Source organism: Ictidomys tridecemlineatus, unplaced genomic scaffold, assembly GCF_052094955.1.
Source record: "Ictidomys tridecemlineatus isolate mIctTri1 unplaced genomic scaffold, mIctTri1.hap1 Scaffold_348, whole genome shotgun sequence".
Lineage (NCBI taxonomy): Eukaryota > Metazoa > Chordata > Mammalia > Rodentia > Sciuridae > Ictidomys > Ictidomys tridecemlineatus.
Window position 1 is genome coordinate 288,997 of NW_027522412.1, and position 17,475 is coordinate 306,471.

A 17,475-nucleotide genomic window follows, 5' to 3' on the forward strand; every position below is an offset into this window, starting at 1 on the left:
AGTTGAAGGACTTAAGAGAAAAGGCTAAAGTCTCTCTCCCAACCCCAGGAATTCTGCTTCTAGACTCAAGGCTGCAAGGCTGACTCCTCCCTGGGTCTCAAAACTCAAAACTTGCCAGACCTCATCAGGCACAGTAGCATATGCCTATAATTATGGTGACTTGAGAGGCTGAGGCCAGCCATCAACAATGTCAGGAGACCCTGTCTCAAAATAAAATAACAAAGGCTGGGGATGTAGCTAAGGGGCAGAGCATCCCTGGGTTCAATTCCCAGTAATGAAAAAAAGAAATCACTGGATCCCACAACTCATGAGCCAATCTCTTAAAATCAATCTCTCTCTCTCTCTCTCTCTACACACACACACACACACACACACACACACATTCATATTCTCTCTCTCTCTCTCTCTCTCTCTCTCTCTCTCTCTCTCTCGATCTCTCTCTCTCTCTGTTGGTTCTGTTTCTCTGGAGAATCCTGACAAACACAAGGATTGATGGACCACCATTATATCCCCATTAAGTGTGGCCCTTATAGGGGCTGGGGATGTGGCTCAAGCGGTAGCGTGATCACCTGGCATGCGTGTGGCCCGGGTTCGATCCTCAGCACCACATACCAACAAAGATGTTGTGTCCGCCGAGAACTAAAAAAAAATAAATATTAAAAATTCTCTCTTTCTCTCTCTCTCTCTCCCTCTCTCCCCTCTCTCACTCTCTCTTTAAAAAAAAAAAGTGTGGCCCTTATAAAACCAAATAGAGCCTGGTGGGTTTCAGCAGACTCTGTTACAAACTCAAGCAAGTAGGAACCCCAACAACATCTGCTGTGCCAGATGTGGTAAATCTTCTAAAAGCAGATCAATAAAACTATGGGAATGCCTTTGGGATCACAGACATAGTGAATGAGCGCACTTTTCTCCATCTCAATTAGGTCAGAGGATGAGAATCAGCTCTCCCTCATGGGACAGAAAATAGTACACTTTATGGTTTGCCTCACAGCTAGAAATCCCCCCCCCTCTGTTATACTTGAAGGAAGCTAGTTTATTTAGACATTCGGTATATCACCATGTTGATCTAGATCACTGACATAACGTGTCACCTGGTGAGCTATAAGGAACAGGTACACCGGAGGCCTTGGCAGATAGATTCATTCCAGAGGATCTGAGATACTGATGAAGATTCCCAGAGCCTACCACCTAGGTGAGATTTTTAGAGGTCAAATAATCTTTTTTTTTCTTTTTGGTATTGGGAATTGAACCCAGGGGCACTTAACCCAGAGCCACATCTCCAGCCCTTTTTATATTTTATTTAGAGATAGGGCCTCACTAATTTCCTGAGGCTGGCTTTGAACTCACCATCCTCCTGCCTCAGCTTTGTAAACCACTGGGATTACAGGTATGTGTCACCGTGCCTGGCAGGTCAAGTAGTCTTGATCCCTAAATGCTGGGACATCTTCTCTAGAGAAGAGATTAACTTATGGCATCTCATGTCTCTCACCATTAAGACAGAAGCACAGTGATGTGCTGGGCCTCCTTAGGTTCTAGAGGCAGAACAGAGAACAATGTTCAGACCCAATACCAAGAGAGAGGAGAGGATGACAGCTTTACCTTTCCTGTCCACAGAATCTAGCTAGTCCACTGCATGGGGCTCAGATTCATCAACATGGTGTACTGTGACAGAAATCATGGGGCTCACTTTAGAGAAAAGGAGGAGTGGAGGGACAGCAAGTGGGCACTGGATCACGGCTCCACTGTACTACCACCCAGTGGAACAATGGTTCTCAAAGGGGGACAATTTTTGCCCCACACAACAAATAATTTTCTGGCTTAAAATTTTAGCAGGTCGCATGAAAAGGTCTATGACAGATACCAAGGAACAGCTAAGGCACCAGCTTGGCAATGATACCCTGTGGGGATGGTGTAGTAGATGTCCCAAATTAATGACCACTGCATCATACCATTCCAATTGACAGAGACATAGGTCTGGGAACCGAGTGACCTGCTTAGCATCACCTCCAATGACCACCTGGGAATTAGTATGTCTCATCTTAAAACTCTAGATCTGTGGATTTAAAGGTCCCAGTTCTTAGAGGAGGATGGCTTCTCCCAAGACACAGCAAATATCTCACTAACTTAAAGTTAGGACTTCGATGGATCACTTTAGAATTCCGTGCTGAAAGTCCAGGAAATGAGGTACTTACATATCAACAGGAGTAAATGTCCCTGATCAGTAGGAGATAGGGTTGCACATACAGATCCCTTAGCATCCCTTGCCAAGATTTTTTTATATTTATTTTTTAGTTGTAGTTGGACACAATACCTTTTTATTTATTTATTTATTTATATTTTAAAAAGATATTTCCTTTTTGGGATGGGGTTGTGGCTCAGCAGTAGGGTGCTCGTCTAGCACGTGCAGGGTGCTGGGTTCGATCCTCAGCACCACACAAAAATAAAATAAAGATATAGTGTCCAACTGCAACTAAAACAAATTTTTATTTATTTTATAAATACCTTGGACACAAAACCAACTGAAAACTAGATCATACATCTGCTTCTGCAGATCACAGGGAGTTTGAATAAGCTTAGCTTTGTACTAAAGGAAATTCCAATCCTTTTCTTTTGCTCAGTTTTTAGAAAAGTTGGCATGTAGAAATATAACCCTTCACTGTCCTCTAGATGTCTCTCTGAAGAAATTCTACGGATACTGACATTTGGGGTCCTCTAATAAAATAGCCAAGTACTTGGAACATGATTCTATATGAAGCGCATCAGCTGGTATACCCTATCTGTCACAAGGAACTCTCAGTCTGCATTTTAGTGCCTCACTTTGTAAAAAGAGGCCAGAAAAAGCATCCAGATATTTGAGGAAGACCTCTAATATAATAGATGAGCGAATGAAAGGAACTAAGAAAGACAAATAAAGGGAGCAAGAAAAAAACTTCAAAATTATGATAAAGATCATTAAAGAATTGAGGAAGAGATGATGCATTAATAAAGCAAGAAAAAAGAATCTCAATGGGACCCGAAAATTCAGTAGAAAAGTTAAACAATCAATCTTGAAAGATTCTTCCAGAAAGCTGAACAGAAAAACCTGAGGAAACAGGAAAGAAAGGAAAAAAAAAATCAAAGCAGGAGTTCTACAAATAACAGGAATTCCCAAAAGAATAAACTAAGAAAGTGGGTATGAGGACATTATTTCAGAAACAATAGATTTCCTAAAACTAAACTTCATAATTTTCCAGATATAAAAGGCCCACCAAGTGCTCAAATAATAAATTTAAAACAGACGTGTACAAAAATAAAGGCAAGTCATCACAAAAGTTAAAAATAGTGGCTGAGTGTGGGGGCACATGCCTATAATCCCATGACTTGGGAGGCTGAGGCAGGGGGATCGCAAGCTCCAGGCCAGCCTTAGCAACTAAGTGAGGTCCTAAGCAACTTAGCAGGTCCCTGCCTCAAAATAATAAATAGCTCAGTGGTTCAAAGCCCCTGGGTTAAATCCCCAATACCAAAACAAATAAACAACAATAAAAGTCTGCAAAAAGGAAAATATCTTAACACTGTCAGAGAGATTAAAAGGGGTCATATACAAAGGATAGGCAATCTGAATACCACCAAATATTTAATGCAATACTGAAAGAAGAAATGAAGCTATGACTTAACCTTCTGAGGGAAAATGATTTCTACCCTAGAATTTGATATCTAGCCTATTACTGACTGAATGATCCATCAGTGAGAGAGATTTATCAGAGGTATCTGATCTCAAACACTTGCCGCTCTCACAATCTATGTGAAGAAGGAATTAACAGAACATGCTTCACCAGAATTATGAAGGAGGAAGACACAAGATCCAGAAGACAGAATAGCAAAGGACAGACTAACAAGGGAAATTCTCAGGGTGATCACAAAAAGAAGTTAGGTCCCTAATCCTAGAAAACAAGTAGCCTAGGAAGGGACAGAACAGAGGCCTCATGGAAGAATGTCCTCAAGGGGCTGGGGAGAAAACACTCAATGTACTTGATATAAGTAGATGAGTTTTATAGATCTCTGAGAGGTGGAGGATTTTTTTTTCTTTTTCCTGTGGTGGGATTGAACCTAGGGCCTTCCCCATGCTAGGCAAGCACAAGCACTCTACCAAATAAACCAAGCAAGCGGGAGGGGGGAGGCAATTAACTCCAGGAGAAACAAGTTGTACAGGAAAGGGAATTTCATAATACTGTATCTCAGCAATAAAAGAGAAGCTGTCAGAGCCCTGGGAGTGGTGCTCAGTGGCAGGGCACTTGCCTACAATGTGCAACATTTTGGGTTCCATCCCCAGCATGAGGGGATTGTCATAATGAAGTAAATGCTGAATATTAACTTAATGAATAGTTATAAAATAATTATAGTGGAACATGAGGGGGTGAGGTAAGAGGGGAAAAGTAAGAGTGAAACAGGAGAAAAATACTTGTGTGTGTTGATGGAGTAGTGTAAGAGTGAAAAAAAATCCTCGTTCTCACAGTAGGATGGCAAAAATAAAGTATAAAGCTGAAAACAGTCAAGAAAGAAGTCAAATCCTATTATTTAGAAGGGGGTGGTAAATATCACAGGAATCAGCTACAAAGCTGAAGAAGCTGCCTCTGGAGTAGGTAGAGAAAACAGGGAAGGGCAGAGCAGGGAACTGCTATTTTTTGTTACAAACCTCAAGGTACCACTTGGCTTTTAAACCAGGAGCAGATATTTTGATAAAAGTAAAAAATTTAAAAAGCAGAAAACAAAAATACTTTAACTTGAAGCAAGCATGGCAAAATCCGTTAAAATGAGCAATGATTGTTCTGGCATTTCACATTATCTGTTCTTTTCTTGTTTTAAAAAGAATTCCTGCCACACAGTGGTGGATAACTACAATTCAGCAACTCAGAGGGCTGGGGCAGGAGCATCACAAGGTCAATGGTAACCCAGTACCAAAAATAATAATAATTCCTGTTCCTTAAAGTTGTCTTTTCAGTTCAATTCCCAGTACCTCATGTAGCTGTTGCCTTAGGAGCGATGGAAGTTATTTCCCACCTACGGTTTACCTCCAGTCTGCCTTGCTGGGTTTTATACACCACTTGGGGATTCTCCTGTAGAATGCTGCTGTACAGCTCGCGGAAATGGGCCATGTTGGGCAGTACAATGTTCAACACTTTTGTCTTATCCTCTCCAATCACCATCCGAAAGTCACCTAGTTAAAACAGACAGAAAAATAAACTCCCATTTAGAATCCCCATTTGCATGTAGAACTGTAGCCCCCACACAGGGGGGCTGCTTCGGCCTGGCAGGATCTCTCACCCAGACACTTTGCTTCCTTAAAACTGTGAACAACTTACCCAAGGAAGAGAGGTACTTATTTAGAGCTTCTCAAATCACAAAGCCCTATAGACTAGTGAAAACACAGTTACCTAAGTACACAAGGTAATCATCAGGGAGAAGCTAGTTTCTTTTCTTTTTTTTTCCTAATGCAGAAGATTCTATACTTATAATCCTTTATCTTAAAAGCAATGCTCTGCTTGTGGCCATTCATGGAGACAGGAGCTGTGTATTAGCACTTGAGATTTGTCCTTGTCATTGCTCACTCATTGTGGATCTGTTTGCATTGGGGCTTCTGGGGAACTTTATGAATGTAATTAACCTTATTGCATTTGATGAGGGCAAGAGCAGTGAGTCTTAAAAATCCCAATAAGAAGAGGTTTATATTTAAGATGAAATTAAAGGCAGATATAATCTGAAAAGTTGCAAATGGTGAGAAATGAGGGTTATGTTTGCCTGTGACATGAAATGAGCTGAAACATCAATAACAAGCACAAAGAGCAACTTCTGAAACAAAATGCAAAGTGCCTGCCTCTGCTACTGACAATCATCAGAGAGACTCGGAGGAAAACAGAATGTTTGAGTGAATACCCAGTGGGCGAAGTGAATTCAAAAGAGGCTGGTAGGAGTTGGGGTGCAGCTCAGCGGTAGTGTGTGCTTAGCAATTGTGAGGCCCTGGGGTTCAATTCCCAGAACAAAAAAGAGAGAGAGAGAGAGAAAGAAAAAAAAAAGGAAACTGGACTCTCCCAGGTTAAGCACAGTGAGAAAAAATATGGCTGAAACCTTTCTTGGACAGAGAGCTAAGTGCCAGGGAGGTGGCAAGTAAGGGCAGATGCCCCAGATTCTGAGAAGCCCCTGGGACTAGTAGGATGGTATAATTTGTTATCCAAACTAGGTCATTTTAGAGGATGAAGAGAGCACTACAGACAATTACACCAGAACAAGTATTAACTGTCAAACCAGGGCACACTGGTTATCCTTGCCAATTTACTGTCTCTAGATGGGAGAAGAATTCAGAGACCTCTGCCTGCCACATGGATTTTTCTAGAGCCAACTGGTGTCTTATTTAAGGAAAAATAAAAATATAAAGAGGTCTGCCAATGGTCTGAATAGGATTTGTCCCCTCTGAAACTCATGTTGGAGTTTAATGTCTTTGGGGAGGTATTAAAAGGGAAGAAACTTGACTCTGGGGCTTAGAGGTGGGGCCTTTTAGAGATTAATGAGGATTAGATAGGTTGGTCAGGGTGGAGGCCCTGTGACTGAACACCGGCAGCCTCCCAGAAGACAGACATATGTAAGTTCCCTATCACTATGTGATGCCCTGCACCATGTGGGACTCTGCCAGCAGGGTCATCACCAGATGTGGTCTCTTGGCCTTGAACCAGAAGCATGACCTCAAATAAATCTCTCTTCTTTATAATTTATCCAGAGAGGCTGCATTTCAGTAAGAAATAAAATACACTGTTTTTTTAAGTTTCAAAGGTCCAACTTACACAATAATTTGGTAGAATGCAGCTGGGGATATAGGTTTCAGAAAACCAGAATTCTAAATACCCTGAGGAACTTGACCTTGGCATAGGCATTGACTCTTCAGGTGAAGGTGCAGAAGAGATCCCACCATAAGACACTGCCCAACTTTGAATGAATTTGTTATTTTGTTCCAATTTGACTGATTGATTATAGTGAGGGATAAAAAGCAGGGCCTCACTTCTGCTAGGCAAGTGCTGTATACCTGCTGCTACCCTATTTTAAAGGGACAGAGAGTACATAGTTAAAACCAAGGATCACTGCTAATGAGGGTGTTGAGAAACTGGTCCTTTTACATACTGCTGTTGACATCAGAAACTGCCAAAATCCTTGGAGGGCAATGAATCAAGAAACCCCAAGGCTGGTGAGCAAGCCTAGAGAAATAAGAGGTAATGTTTACTAAACATCTGGTACACATCAGGCACTGCTCCCCGGGCTGTTGTGCTGCCCCATTTCACCCATGTAGCTCTCCTCTCTGACAGACCATTCCTTCTCCAGTTAGTAGACAAGGCAACCGCCACAGAGATTAAGTACTTGCCTAAGACTTCCCAGGAAGTATGAACATATCAACAATAGGCTGAGGCTGGGCGCAGGGGCACACACCTGTAGTCCCAGTGGCTTGGGAGGCTGAGGCAGGTGTTCAAAGCCAGCCTCAGCAATCATGAGGTGCTAAGCAACTCAGTGAGACCCTCTCTCTAAAATTCAAAATAGGGCTGGGGATGTGGCTCAGTGGTCAAGTGACCCTGAATTAAATCCCTGGTAGCCCCTCCCCCTGAAAAAAATGGGCTGAGGACATAGCTCAGGGGTAGAGTGCTTGTCTGACATGGGTAAGACCCTGGGTTTGCTCTCCAGCACCACAAGAACAACAGAAACCCTGTTCGTTGAAGTGTTATTTGCACTGGAAGCAAGCCAAATGCACAATAGGGTAAATGGATAAGCTATGATGGTAAATCCATATCCTATCACGGAGCAACAGTGTACCACCATTAAAAATTACAGCCATCATATATAGCAACATGGAAAATGGTCGTATAATAATGTGGGTTGTATATAATGAGGGTTCAGAAGTACAACAAAAAAAATGCAAAAAAGAAAAACCATGAACAACTAGACAAAGGGATCTTATAAAGATGGGGGGTTACAGGGAAGCTCAGTGGCAGGGGGCCTGCCTCGCACGCACAGATGTGGGTCCATCCTCAGCACCATGCACACAAAAGAAGTTATTTTTGCTCTAATAAAATATACACTTATTCTGGGTTCTGGATATATGTTCTGTGCTATCTCTTAGCCTTAGCAAAGCTTCATAAAGTTGAAATGATTCCAGTTTTACAGATGAGGAGATTAAGGTTCAGAGATAAGGTGCCCAAGGTCCAAGTGTCTCTCAGTATCAGAGTAGTTAACATTTTAGGCAACCATTTCCTCTGACATTTTTCCTCACTTCTATAATGCTGATGTATTACTTCTAACATTTAAAAATAAATTCACAAGACATACAGGTGTGATGACAAATGTGAATGGAGATGTGGCTGGGTTAACTTCCAAATGTGCAAACCCTGATGCTTTTATTGAAAACTCCTATTAATCTTTGAAGGGATGAAATGTCATCAAACTCTAAATTTCACAGGGCTGCCCCTGAAATGAAAGATTACTTTGCACCACTGCTGAGTCCTAAATATCCATGTTAATCCTTTTCTTTCTATACTTTCCACACACACAAAGTTCTTAGAGTTTAGATAGTAGATGGATAAGCTATGATGGTAAATCCATATCCTATCATGGAGGAACAGTGTAACACCATTAAAAATTATAACCATCATATAAAACAACATGTACTCAATTGATTAAAATGTAAAAGCAAATGAATTCCAAACCTCTCCCTAAAGAACAACTGCATGCCATGACTATAGGACCTAGAGAACACCCTGGACTCTGAGAACAAGGACTAGGCTCGTTCAGTTCTGCAACCCTGGCCCCTCCTACACTGCCTGACACAGAGAAGGCACATGGATAAATGTCTGCTGAATTGAATTTCTCCAACTGCCGCACAGCAGAATCCCGAGCCCAGCCACAGGGGATGGTAGGTAAACGGGCTGATTACTTGTTTCTTCAGAACAAAGTGAATAAAATCATGGGCACAGTGTGAACCAGCATCTGATCATAAGAATCAATTTTCTTATCTTTAGAGATCTGTTTGCAACAGATTGAGAAAAACTGACTCTTAGCTTTTATTTTATCTTTATTGCTGGTTTTAACTCTTGAATGTTCTACCCAGAGAATTGCCAGAATAATTCAATAAGGCAAACAAAAGAATAATCTCTCTTTGGATTTGATGCTCAGAGATTTGTAAATCATCTATATCTCTGTGATCCAGGCATGCAACCAGCAGCCAGGGGCATAATTATGAACTTGAGGGTGGGAGAGGGGTGCACAGCACCAGGGAAAGATTCTTCCAAGGTTGGCAATGTCCCAGGGTGATTTGAGTCAAGTTATTTAGCTTTTCTGAGTCAATTTCCTTCTCTGTCAAATGGCTTTACAATCCTACTAATTCCACCACCTCACAGTTGCTTTCAGATTTACAGAGCTAATGTATTAGAGAATATTTTGTTAAGTAGTAAAGCAGATACTGCTGATAGTAAGATTTGTACATAGGATGGGCAAACTGGCACCGTGATGCACACCTGTAATCCCAGCAATTTAGGAGGCTGAGATAGGAGGACTCCAAGTTTGGGGCCAACTTGGGTAACTATGTGAGACACCATCCCCAAATAAAAAACGAAAAGGGCTGGAGATGTAGCTAGCTCAGTGGTAAAGAGCCTCTGGGTCCGGGGTTTAATCCCTGGTACCAAAACCAAAAAAGAAACACAGGATAGGCAAAGGATAGAAGAGAGAGGAAGCCCTGCATCTAAGATAACAATTATTGGTTAACTTTTCCTTTTTAAAAATTAGTCACAATATTGCTGTTTTAAAAATTAGTCACAATATTGCTGTTATTTCAGTTCACTGAACATCTGGGTGGCTACTAAGCCCCAAGAGCTGTGTTAGACACTGGAGATAACAATGATCTAGGCCCTACCTCAGGCAGCAAATGACACAATTTGTTCAGTGCAGGATTTTATGTGGTAGTTCAAGGACTGTAGCCCAAACTAGATAGTTTCTTTTTGCAGTTCTAAGGACTGAACCCACGGCCTTAAACATGATAGACAAGCATTCTACCACGGAACTAAATCCTCAGCTCTTTTAATTTTATATTTTGAGGCAGGGTATCATTAAGTTACTGAGAATTTGCGATCCTCCTGCCTCGACCTGCCTAGTCTATGAGATTACAGGTGTGCACCACTGCGTGCGCCTGGTGTGTCTGTCCTGATACCACAGTTATCTTGTTCTGAAGTGGTGTCTATGTGGCTTTGACAGGCACTTCCCTAATACAAATAACGTTGAGCATCTTTTCATGTGCTTATTGTCTATTTATATATTCTGTTTGACAAAATCCTCGCCTGTTTTTAACTTGGGTTATTTTTATTGTAATTGTTAGAATTCTTTATATAGGGGCTGGGGATGTGGCTCAAGCGGTAGCGCACTCGCCTGGCATGTGCGGGGCACTGGGTTCGATCCTCAGCACCACATAAAAATAAAGTGTCCATCAAACACTAAAAAAGTAAATATTAAAAAAAAAGAATTCTTTATATATTTTGATAATAGTTCCTTGTCAGATATATATTTATAAACATTTTTCCTACTTTGTTAGTTGCTTTTTACTTTCCTGATGATATTACTTGCAGCACAAGTTTTTAATTTTTATGTGGTCTTATTTTTTTTCTTTTATTGTTTCTGCTTTTGGTATACATTTTGGAATATATCTGAGAAATCATCTTTCTAATCTAAAGTCACTCTTTTAAGAGTTTTATCTCTTACATTTAACTGTTCTATCTATGATTCATTTTGAGTAATTTTGTGTGTGGTATGAGTTAGGGATCTAACTTCATTCTTTTGAAATAGGACAAAATAAGTACCTTGTATTTTAAAAAATGAGTAAAGCAAGCAATGACACATTCTTTTAAACCCAGGTACTTGGGAGCCTGAGGCAGGAGGATGCCAAGTTTGAGTCCAGCCTGGGCAACTTAGTGAGACCCTGTCTCAAAATAAAAAAAGAAAGCAAGGGCTGGGAATATAAACTCAGTGGTAGAACACCTGGTAATTTAATCCCCAGTACTGCTAATAAACCAAAAAATAAAAGAAACCTAAGGCAGTTTTTCTAAGAGCCAGCCTAATGCATTACTCAAAAGGCATTCTCAAAAATATCTCCATAGCTGCAGGAAAGACACTGTACTGCACCAACTCACACACAGAAGAGGGTGAGGTAAGAATAAACTACTGAAGTACTGTTATATAAATCTGAATTATTTTTCTTTTTTCTACTTTAGAGAGGTATAAAGTGAGACCCTGGGTTCAATCCCCAGCACCAACCTCCTCCAAATCCTGGAAACACAAACAAAGACAAAAATTCCTTTCCTCCCAAAGACAAATTAAACCAACCAATAAATAAAATGTATGTGTGTCAGACAGTGGAAAATGTTGTAGAGGAAAAAAGTAGGGGGCATGGAAAAACAACAGGCAATATTGGGGTAGCAAGGAAGACCTCAGATAATCCAGGATGGAAGCCTGTGGGAGCCCTGGGAGCCAGCAGGACCATGAGGAGAACTGTCCCAGCTGTGACCCAGCGCGTACCCTTCACGGAACAGTGGGGGGTGAGAGCAAGGGTTCTGGGATTAGACTCTCTGAATTCAAATCACAGACTGGCACTTACATGAGCTACAGCACCCTCAAACGAAAAATGGGAGCCATATAGGAATGAGCTTTCCCGTTGGAGGGAATGAATGAGTTGATACGTGTAAAGCACTAAGAGAATCCCGACACAGGAGTTACCAGGGAGTCAGACGTTACTCATGATCTGTGTCCTTTGGAAATGCTACCTTTTAAGAAATAATCAAGTATACACTGGTCACAGAGGTTCCAGCTGTGGCCTCAACCAAAGGTTAAGTCGGTCAAGGAGACAGCAGGCCTCCCAATCCTGATGTGGCCTCCTGAATCCTCTGAGTCCCCCTGCCCCCATGACCAGAGCACCCAGTGGCACTGCTGGCAAAGTTCTGGAAAGTATTACATCACAGAATAAATCTGTTCACTCCAGAGAAAAACATGTCTCCCTACTGGCTTTCACCAGAATCTAGGCATGAGGAAGTTTACTCCTGCTTTAGAGCGCGGGCGCACACACTGATTTTCCTCCCCCAAGAATCGACCGGCAACTCCCTCGCTGCTTTGCTTGTTCCTAGAAGTCAGCTTGCCTGTGTTCAGGCAATCTGGCATGGACAGCAGTCCATTCATTCTCTCCCTGGACAGTGCTAGGAGGTGTTTTTTCACTCCTTAAGGACCTTAAATGGACAGATGAACTAGGGCTGACAAGTTCCCATCCACCTAAATTTTCTAATTTGAACATTTTTTGTCAACATGTAACACGTTTTCTAATTCTGGCTGGGCTGGTGATATAGCACAGTGGTCAAGTTCTTGCCTAGCAAGTATGAGGCCAGGGTTTAATCTCCAGCACCATTCAATCAATCAATCAGTGGGTACGGTACACACACACCTGAAATTCTAGCTACTAAGGGAGGCTGAGGAAGAAGGATCACAAGTTCAAGGCCAGCCTCAGGAGCTTAGTGAGACCCTGGTCTCAAAATAAAAAAAATAAAAAGAACTGGGGATATAGCTCAGTGGTTAAGGGCCTCTGGATTCAAACCCAAATACCACAGTAAATAAACAAAACAGTAACAACCATTTTCTGAGCACTATCAATGAGATAAGATGCTAGGACTTTTATATATATTATCTCACTAAAAACTTCTTTATGAGATACTTATTTCTACCTTATAAATAAGAAAACGGGGGGCTTGGAAAGAGTCAAGCAACTTCAGAAAGCTGGTGGTAGGTCCACCATGTACTAGATGAGGGACGATGGTCAGGTAACCTCTCTGAGCATCAGTTTTCTCATCTGTAAGATGGGACAATAACACAGCAACCAAATCAAAAGGCTCTCATGAGGATTATTAAACTAGTTATCACATCCCAAATATCGAGGGTAGCTCCTGGCATACAATAGTGAGTGTGGCTTTCTCCAGCCATAGACTTAAGGTCATGGACCCTTCCCCTAGACGTCCCCTCGTCTTCTTGACATATGCTGTTTTTTCAGTTCACCACTGACTCACCGTGCCTGCACATGTTTACCAGTGTGAAGTTCCTTAGAGCAGAAGTTCTATCTTCAGCTCTTTGGGTATGAGTCGATGACTCATTTGATAAATGTTAAGCCAGGATCGTTACCTAAAATTAGTCATTTTTATAGTTTGCACTTACTTAAGAAAGCTCCAGGTGACTATTTCAAAGTCATTTGGTATTCTTTTCCTGTTTACTGAAGTGCTGACTTCTAAGAATAAGTGAAGGACTAGAAAGCTTTCTCGTCCCTAATTTTGCAGGCCTTCTTCCTCCACCTACTCCTTTCTCATCCATCATTTACAATAATGCTGCCATAAATAGGGGCCCCAGAGCAGTCAAAGTGACCTTTAAGTACTAAATAAAATGTACAGGTTATTATTATTCATAGTAATACCGACAGATCTTGACTCTGTCAGTAACTACTAGCAGGAACTTGTCCAATTATCGCAGAGAGGCACTATTTTCTCTATCCCTTCCTCTTCTCTTCTCCTGGAAGGAGAAATGTTGAACTTCACAGGCAAGGGACCCCATATAATCTCTCAACTGGGAAAAGATAGAAAATGTCAAAGTTGTAAATCAAAGAGAGGCTGGGTGGGTACTTTCAATACTGGAATATTCTGAGGTCCTGGGAGATTTGGATTTAACAAACGGTCAGAATTCTTTCAATTCAAGGATACTAGGTTCTCAGAAGCCTAGGAAAGACAGGAGGAAAATTGGCCTTTTGACACAATGCCTGAAGCAAGTCTCAAAGCTGTGAAAATGACCTACTCATGGGACCTACATCCTTTTCTACCCTTACCAGTCTAGTTCTAGCAAAACTCAGCTACAGATTTATAGCAACTTGAATGACACTTAAGAAAATCAAAGACTGGGGACATTGCTCAGTGGCTGAGCATGTGTTCAGCAAGCATGAAGTTTGGATTCAATTCCCAGGACTAAAAGAGTCAACAGACAGGTAAAAGTAGTTCCATTACTCTCTAGTCAATATTCAGAATTTATTAAAGAGAGCTTCCAGCCAGAATCCACCTTGCACTATGCAGATGTTATTACATGGGAGAAAAAAATAAGAGAGGTAACACTGTGGGCCCCAGAAAGCAGTCTCATCTTCTCTCAAAGTGTACCCATCACAAGAGGCTTCTTCTCTTTTTGAGGTGCTGGGGATTGAGCCAGGGCCTTGTGCATGCAAGACAAGCACTCTACCCACTGAGCTCTATCCCCAGCACCACAAAAGGCTTCTGTGATGCTTTTTTTCCACGTGGGAGTTTAGGGAGGGAACAACTCCAAAAATGGACTCTCTTTTCCCACTCACTGCATGCACGTGGACCCATTTATTCTGATAAGTAGTCACGCTATTCTTTGCCTCTTTTTTTTTGTCTTTTTGTTTTTTTGTAGATGAACAGCACACCTTTATTTTGTTTGTTTATATGTGGTGCTAAGGAGTGAACCCAGTGCCGCACATGCTAGGCAAGCACTCTACCACTGAGCCCCAGCCTCAGGCCTACTCTTTGTCTCTTGATGAAGGGCATGGATGCTGCCAGGTGAAGCTGGAAGCAAAAAAAGGTCAAGGTTACTTCACTTCTGTTCTTTCCAGTGTTGCAAATACAGCTGTGCTGTGCTAGATGCATTTTAAGAAGAAGAAAGAAGAATAAGACCTCTGAAGGCTCTTACAGCATTAAATTTCCATGAAATATTATCTGTGTTGAGATTTGGAGAATAAATAAGCTGTTTTGAGGACCGAGTTCTCTGACTTACACTTAAGAAACTGGGAAAGACATAATTGATTTAAGACAGTGGTTTTTAAACTTTTTAAGTAGCAGATAATTTTTCTTGTCAATGAAAGAAAAAAAAAATCTTTTTTGTTTAATGGTGCTGGGGATGGAACCCAGGGCCTTGTGTATGCTGGGCAAGGCCTCTGCCACTGAGCTACATCCTCAGTTTGTAACTGAGATCTTACACGGGACCTCACTGTATGAAACAGGCAAATGTGATGCTCCTCTGGCTGCAGCTTGGGTGAGGAACAAGGGGCCCCAACCTTTCAGCTCTCTCCTCACCCTTTATAGGACCTGTTCCCATCTCTGAGGAACACAACTGGGGGAAAGGGAAAGAAATCAACATTTAGACAAATTAACAAACAAATATATTAAATGAATGGGGAAGAAGGGAAAGCTTTTCCTTCCTGTGGAGTAAAAGGATTTGGAAAATCACTACTTTGGACCAATGCAGTAAAGACTGGTTTGAGCAAAACTCTTCCATGGGCGCTTAATTCAGGAGGGAAAGTTTGGTAAGAAGCAGGAAATTTCTGTGACCTTCATACAAACAGACTGCATATAAGGGAGGAAACACTGGTTACAAAGAGGCAAATGTTGCTGGTCTGTAGACTTCAGAAATGTGAATGTCATGTAAGAAAAGGAAAAGTGAGGTTAGCATGCATGAGGCCTGAGGCTCAGTCCCCACCACCAGACGATACAATAAAAACTAAGAGAGGTACAACTAAATTCAGTATATGATTTTTGACTAGGTCATGTACTTGAGAAAAAACATGTTATAATGGACATTATTGGAATGCCTGATATTTGGAATATGGATTATCAGTTTGATCAAAATTATCATCATCACCATCATCATCATGGGGACTAAACTCAAGGGTGCTTTACCACTAAGCTACATTCCCAGCCCTTTTTATTTTATTTTCAGATAGGGTACCACTAAATTGCTGAGACTTGCCTAGAACTTGAGATTCTCCTGCCTCAGCCTCTGAAATCACTGGGATTATAGATGTGGGCCACCTTGACCTGCTGCATCAGTATTAAATTTCCTGAATTTGGTAACTGTACTATGGTTATGGTCTAAATTGGACATGATATGTATGACCTCAAACACTTCAGGGAAAAACAACATCAACAACAACAACACAGTACATTTATATACAGAAAGAGCAATAGAAAGCAGGGTCCCGAGAGGAGCATCAGCATCACCCCAGAACTTTGTTAGAAATATAAGGTCTTAGGCCATTTCCCAAACCTACTAAATCAGCTGTCTGGGTTAAGGTCAATAATCTGTTTTTTAATTAATTTTTTATTTTGGCAGTACTAGGAATTGAATCTAGGGGTGTTTTACCACTGAGCTACACTCCCAACCCTTTTTATTTTTATTTTAAAATAGGGCCTAACTAAGTTGCTGAGGCTAGCCTCAAACTTGCAATCTCCTGCCCCAGTCTCCCAAATCACTGGAATTAAGGTATGCCCCACCACATTCTTTTTTTTTTCCAATAATCTTTTTAGTTGTAGATGGACACAATACCTTTATTTTATTTATTCATTTTTACATGGTGCTGAGGATCAAAAGCAGTGCCTCACACATGTTAGGCAAATGCACTACCACTGAGCCACAACTCCAGCCCTCCAGTTGTTTCAAGAAGCCCTCAGAGGCATACTGACTTTGAAAACCACTGGTACAGAGAGAATGAGAAAACATATAGTAAAATGTTAAAATTGGTGGATCAGGAAAATGGGTTTATGGGAATTTTCTGTTATTATTCTCAAAACCTTTCTGTAGATTTGCAATCATTTCAAAATAAAAATAAGCAACAGCAACAACCAAAAATCACCCTTGGATAATATCTAGAGGGGGGCTGGGATTGTGGCTCAGTGGTAGAGCACTCGTCTAGCACATGCGAGGCCCTGGGTTGGATCCTCAGCACCACATAAAAATAAATAAAGGCATTGTGTCCAACTACTTCTAAAAAATAAATATTAAAATAAAATCTGGAGGGTTGTGGAGAGAAGACGGGAGACACTGGATGTAGGCAGGCAAATCAGAAAGCTACTGCAGTAAGTGACACAGGAAGTGATAGAATTTACAAATAAGACCACTGCAGTCCCAGGGCAGGGTGAGGAGCAAGCTATTTGCATAGCGTTCAAATGACAAATCTCCTTCTTGAAAAAGGTTTGGACACACAGGACACTAACCAGAGTAGGAGAGTCCAGCGATCTCTATGAAGAGGTCTTCCTCAGAAAAGCTTTCGGGGAGCATGAGGAAAGCGGCAGTCACAGCGCTCTTCAGATTTTTATCAAGTGCTGACCTAAGGATGACGTTTTCATTCATTGCGATAATTTTCACCTGGAAAAGGCAAACATTCAGAAGAAAAATTTTAGAAAAGGAGTATTGCTCAAGCCACAGGTTGACACATATAGCTGGAACCATCCCAGATGCCGACCACTGAGGATCTTGGAATATTAGTTTGGTTGACATGAAATGATTACTATTCTAATAAGTAATCCCAGAATCTCCTCTTATGCCAAAATCAGAGAAATCTATCACATAGGAAGGGATCAGAATGCCAAAGAAAACAAAATTAATATTCTTTTTAAA

General features: G+C 41.2%; 1 protein-coding gene across 1 annotated transcript in view; it reads right to left on the reverse strand.

The window, feature by feature from the left end:
* LOC101973078 (phosphatidate cytidylyltransferase, mitochondrial) overlaps positions 1 to 17,475 on the reverse strand; it is a 48,712-nt gene that overhangs the window by 15,877 nt on the left and 15,360 nt on the right. Inside the window, 2 exon segments of the mRNA XM_078036377.1 lie at positions 5,049 to 5,194; positions 17,073 to 17,223. Coding sequence (XP_077892503.1) covers positions 5,049 to 5,194; positions 17,073 to 17,223 — 297 coding nt within the window.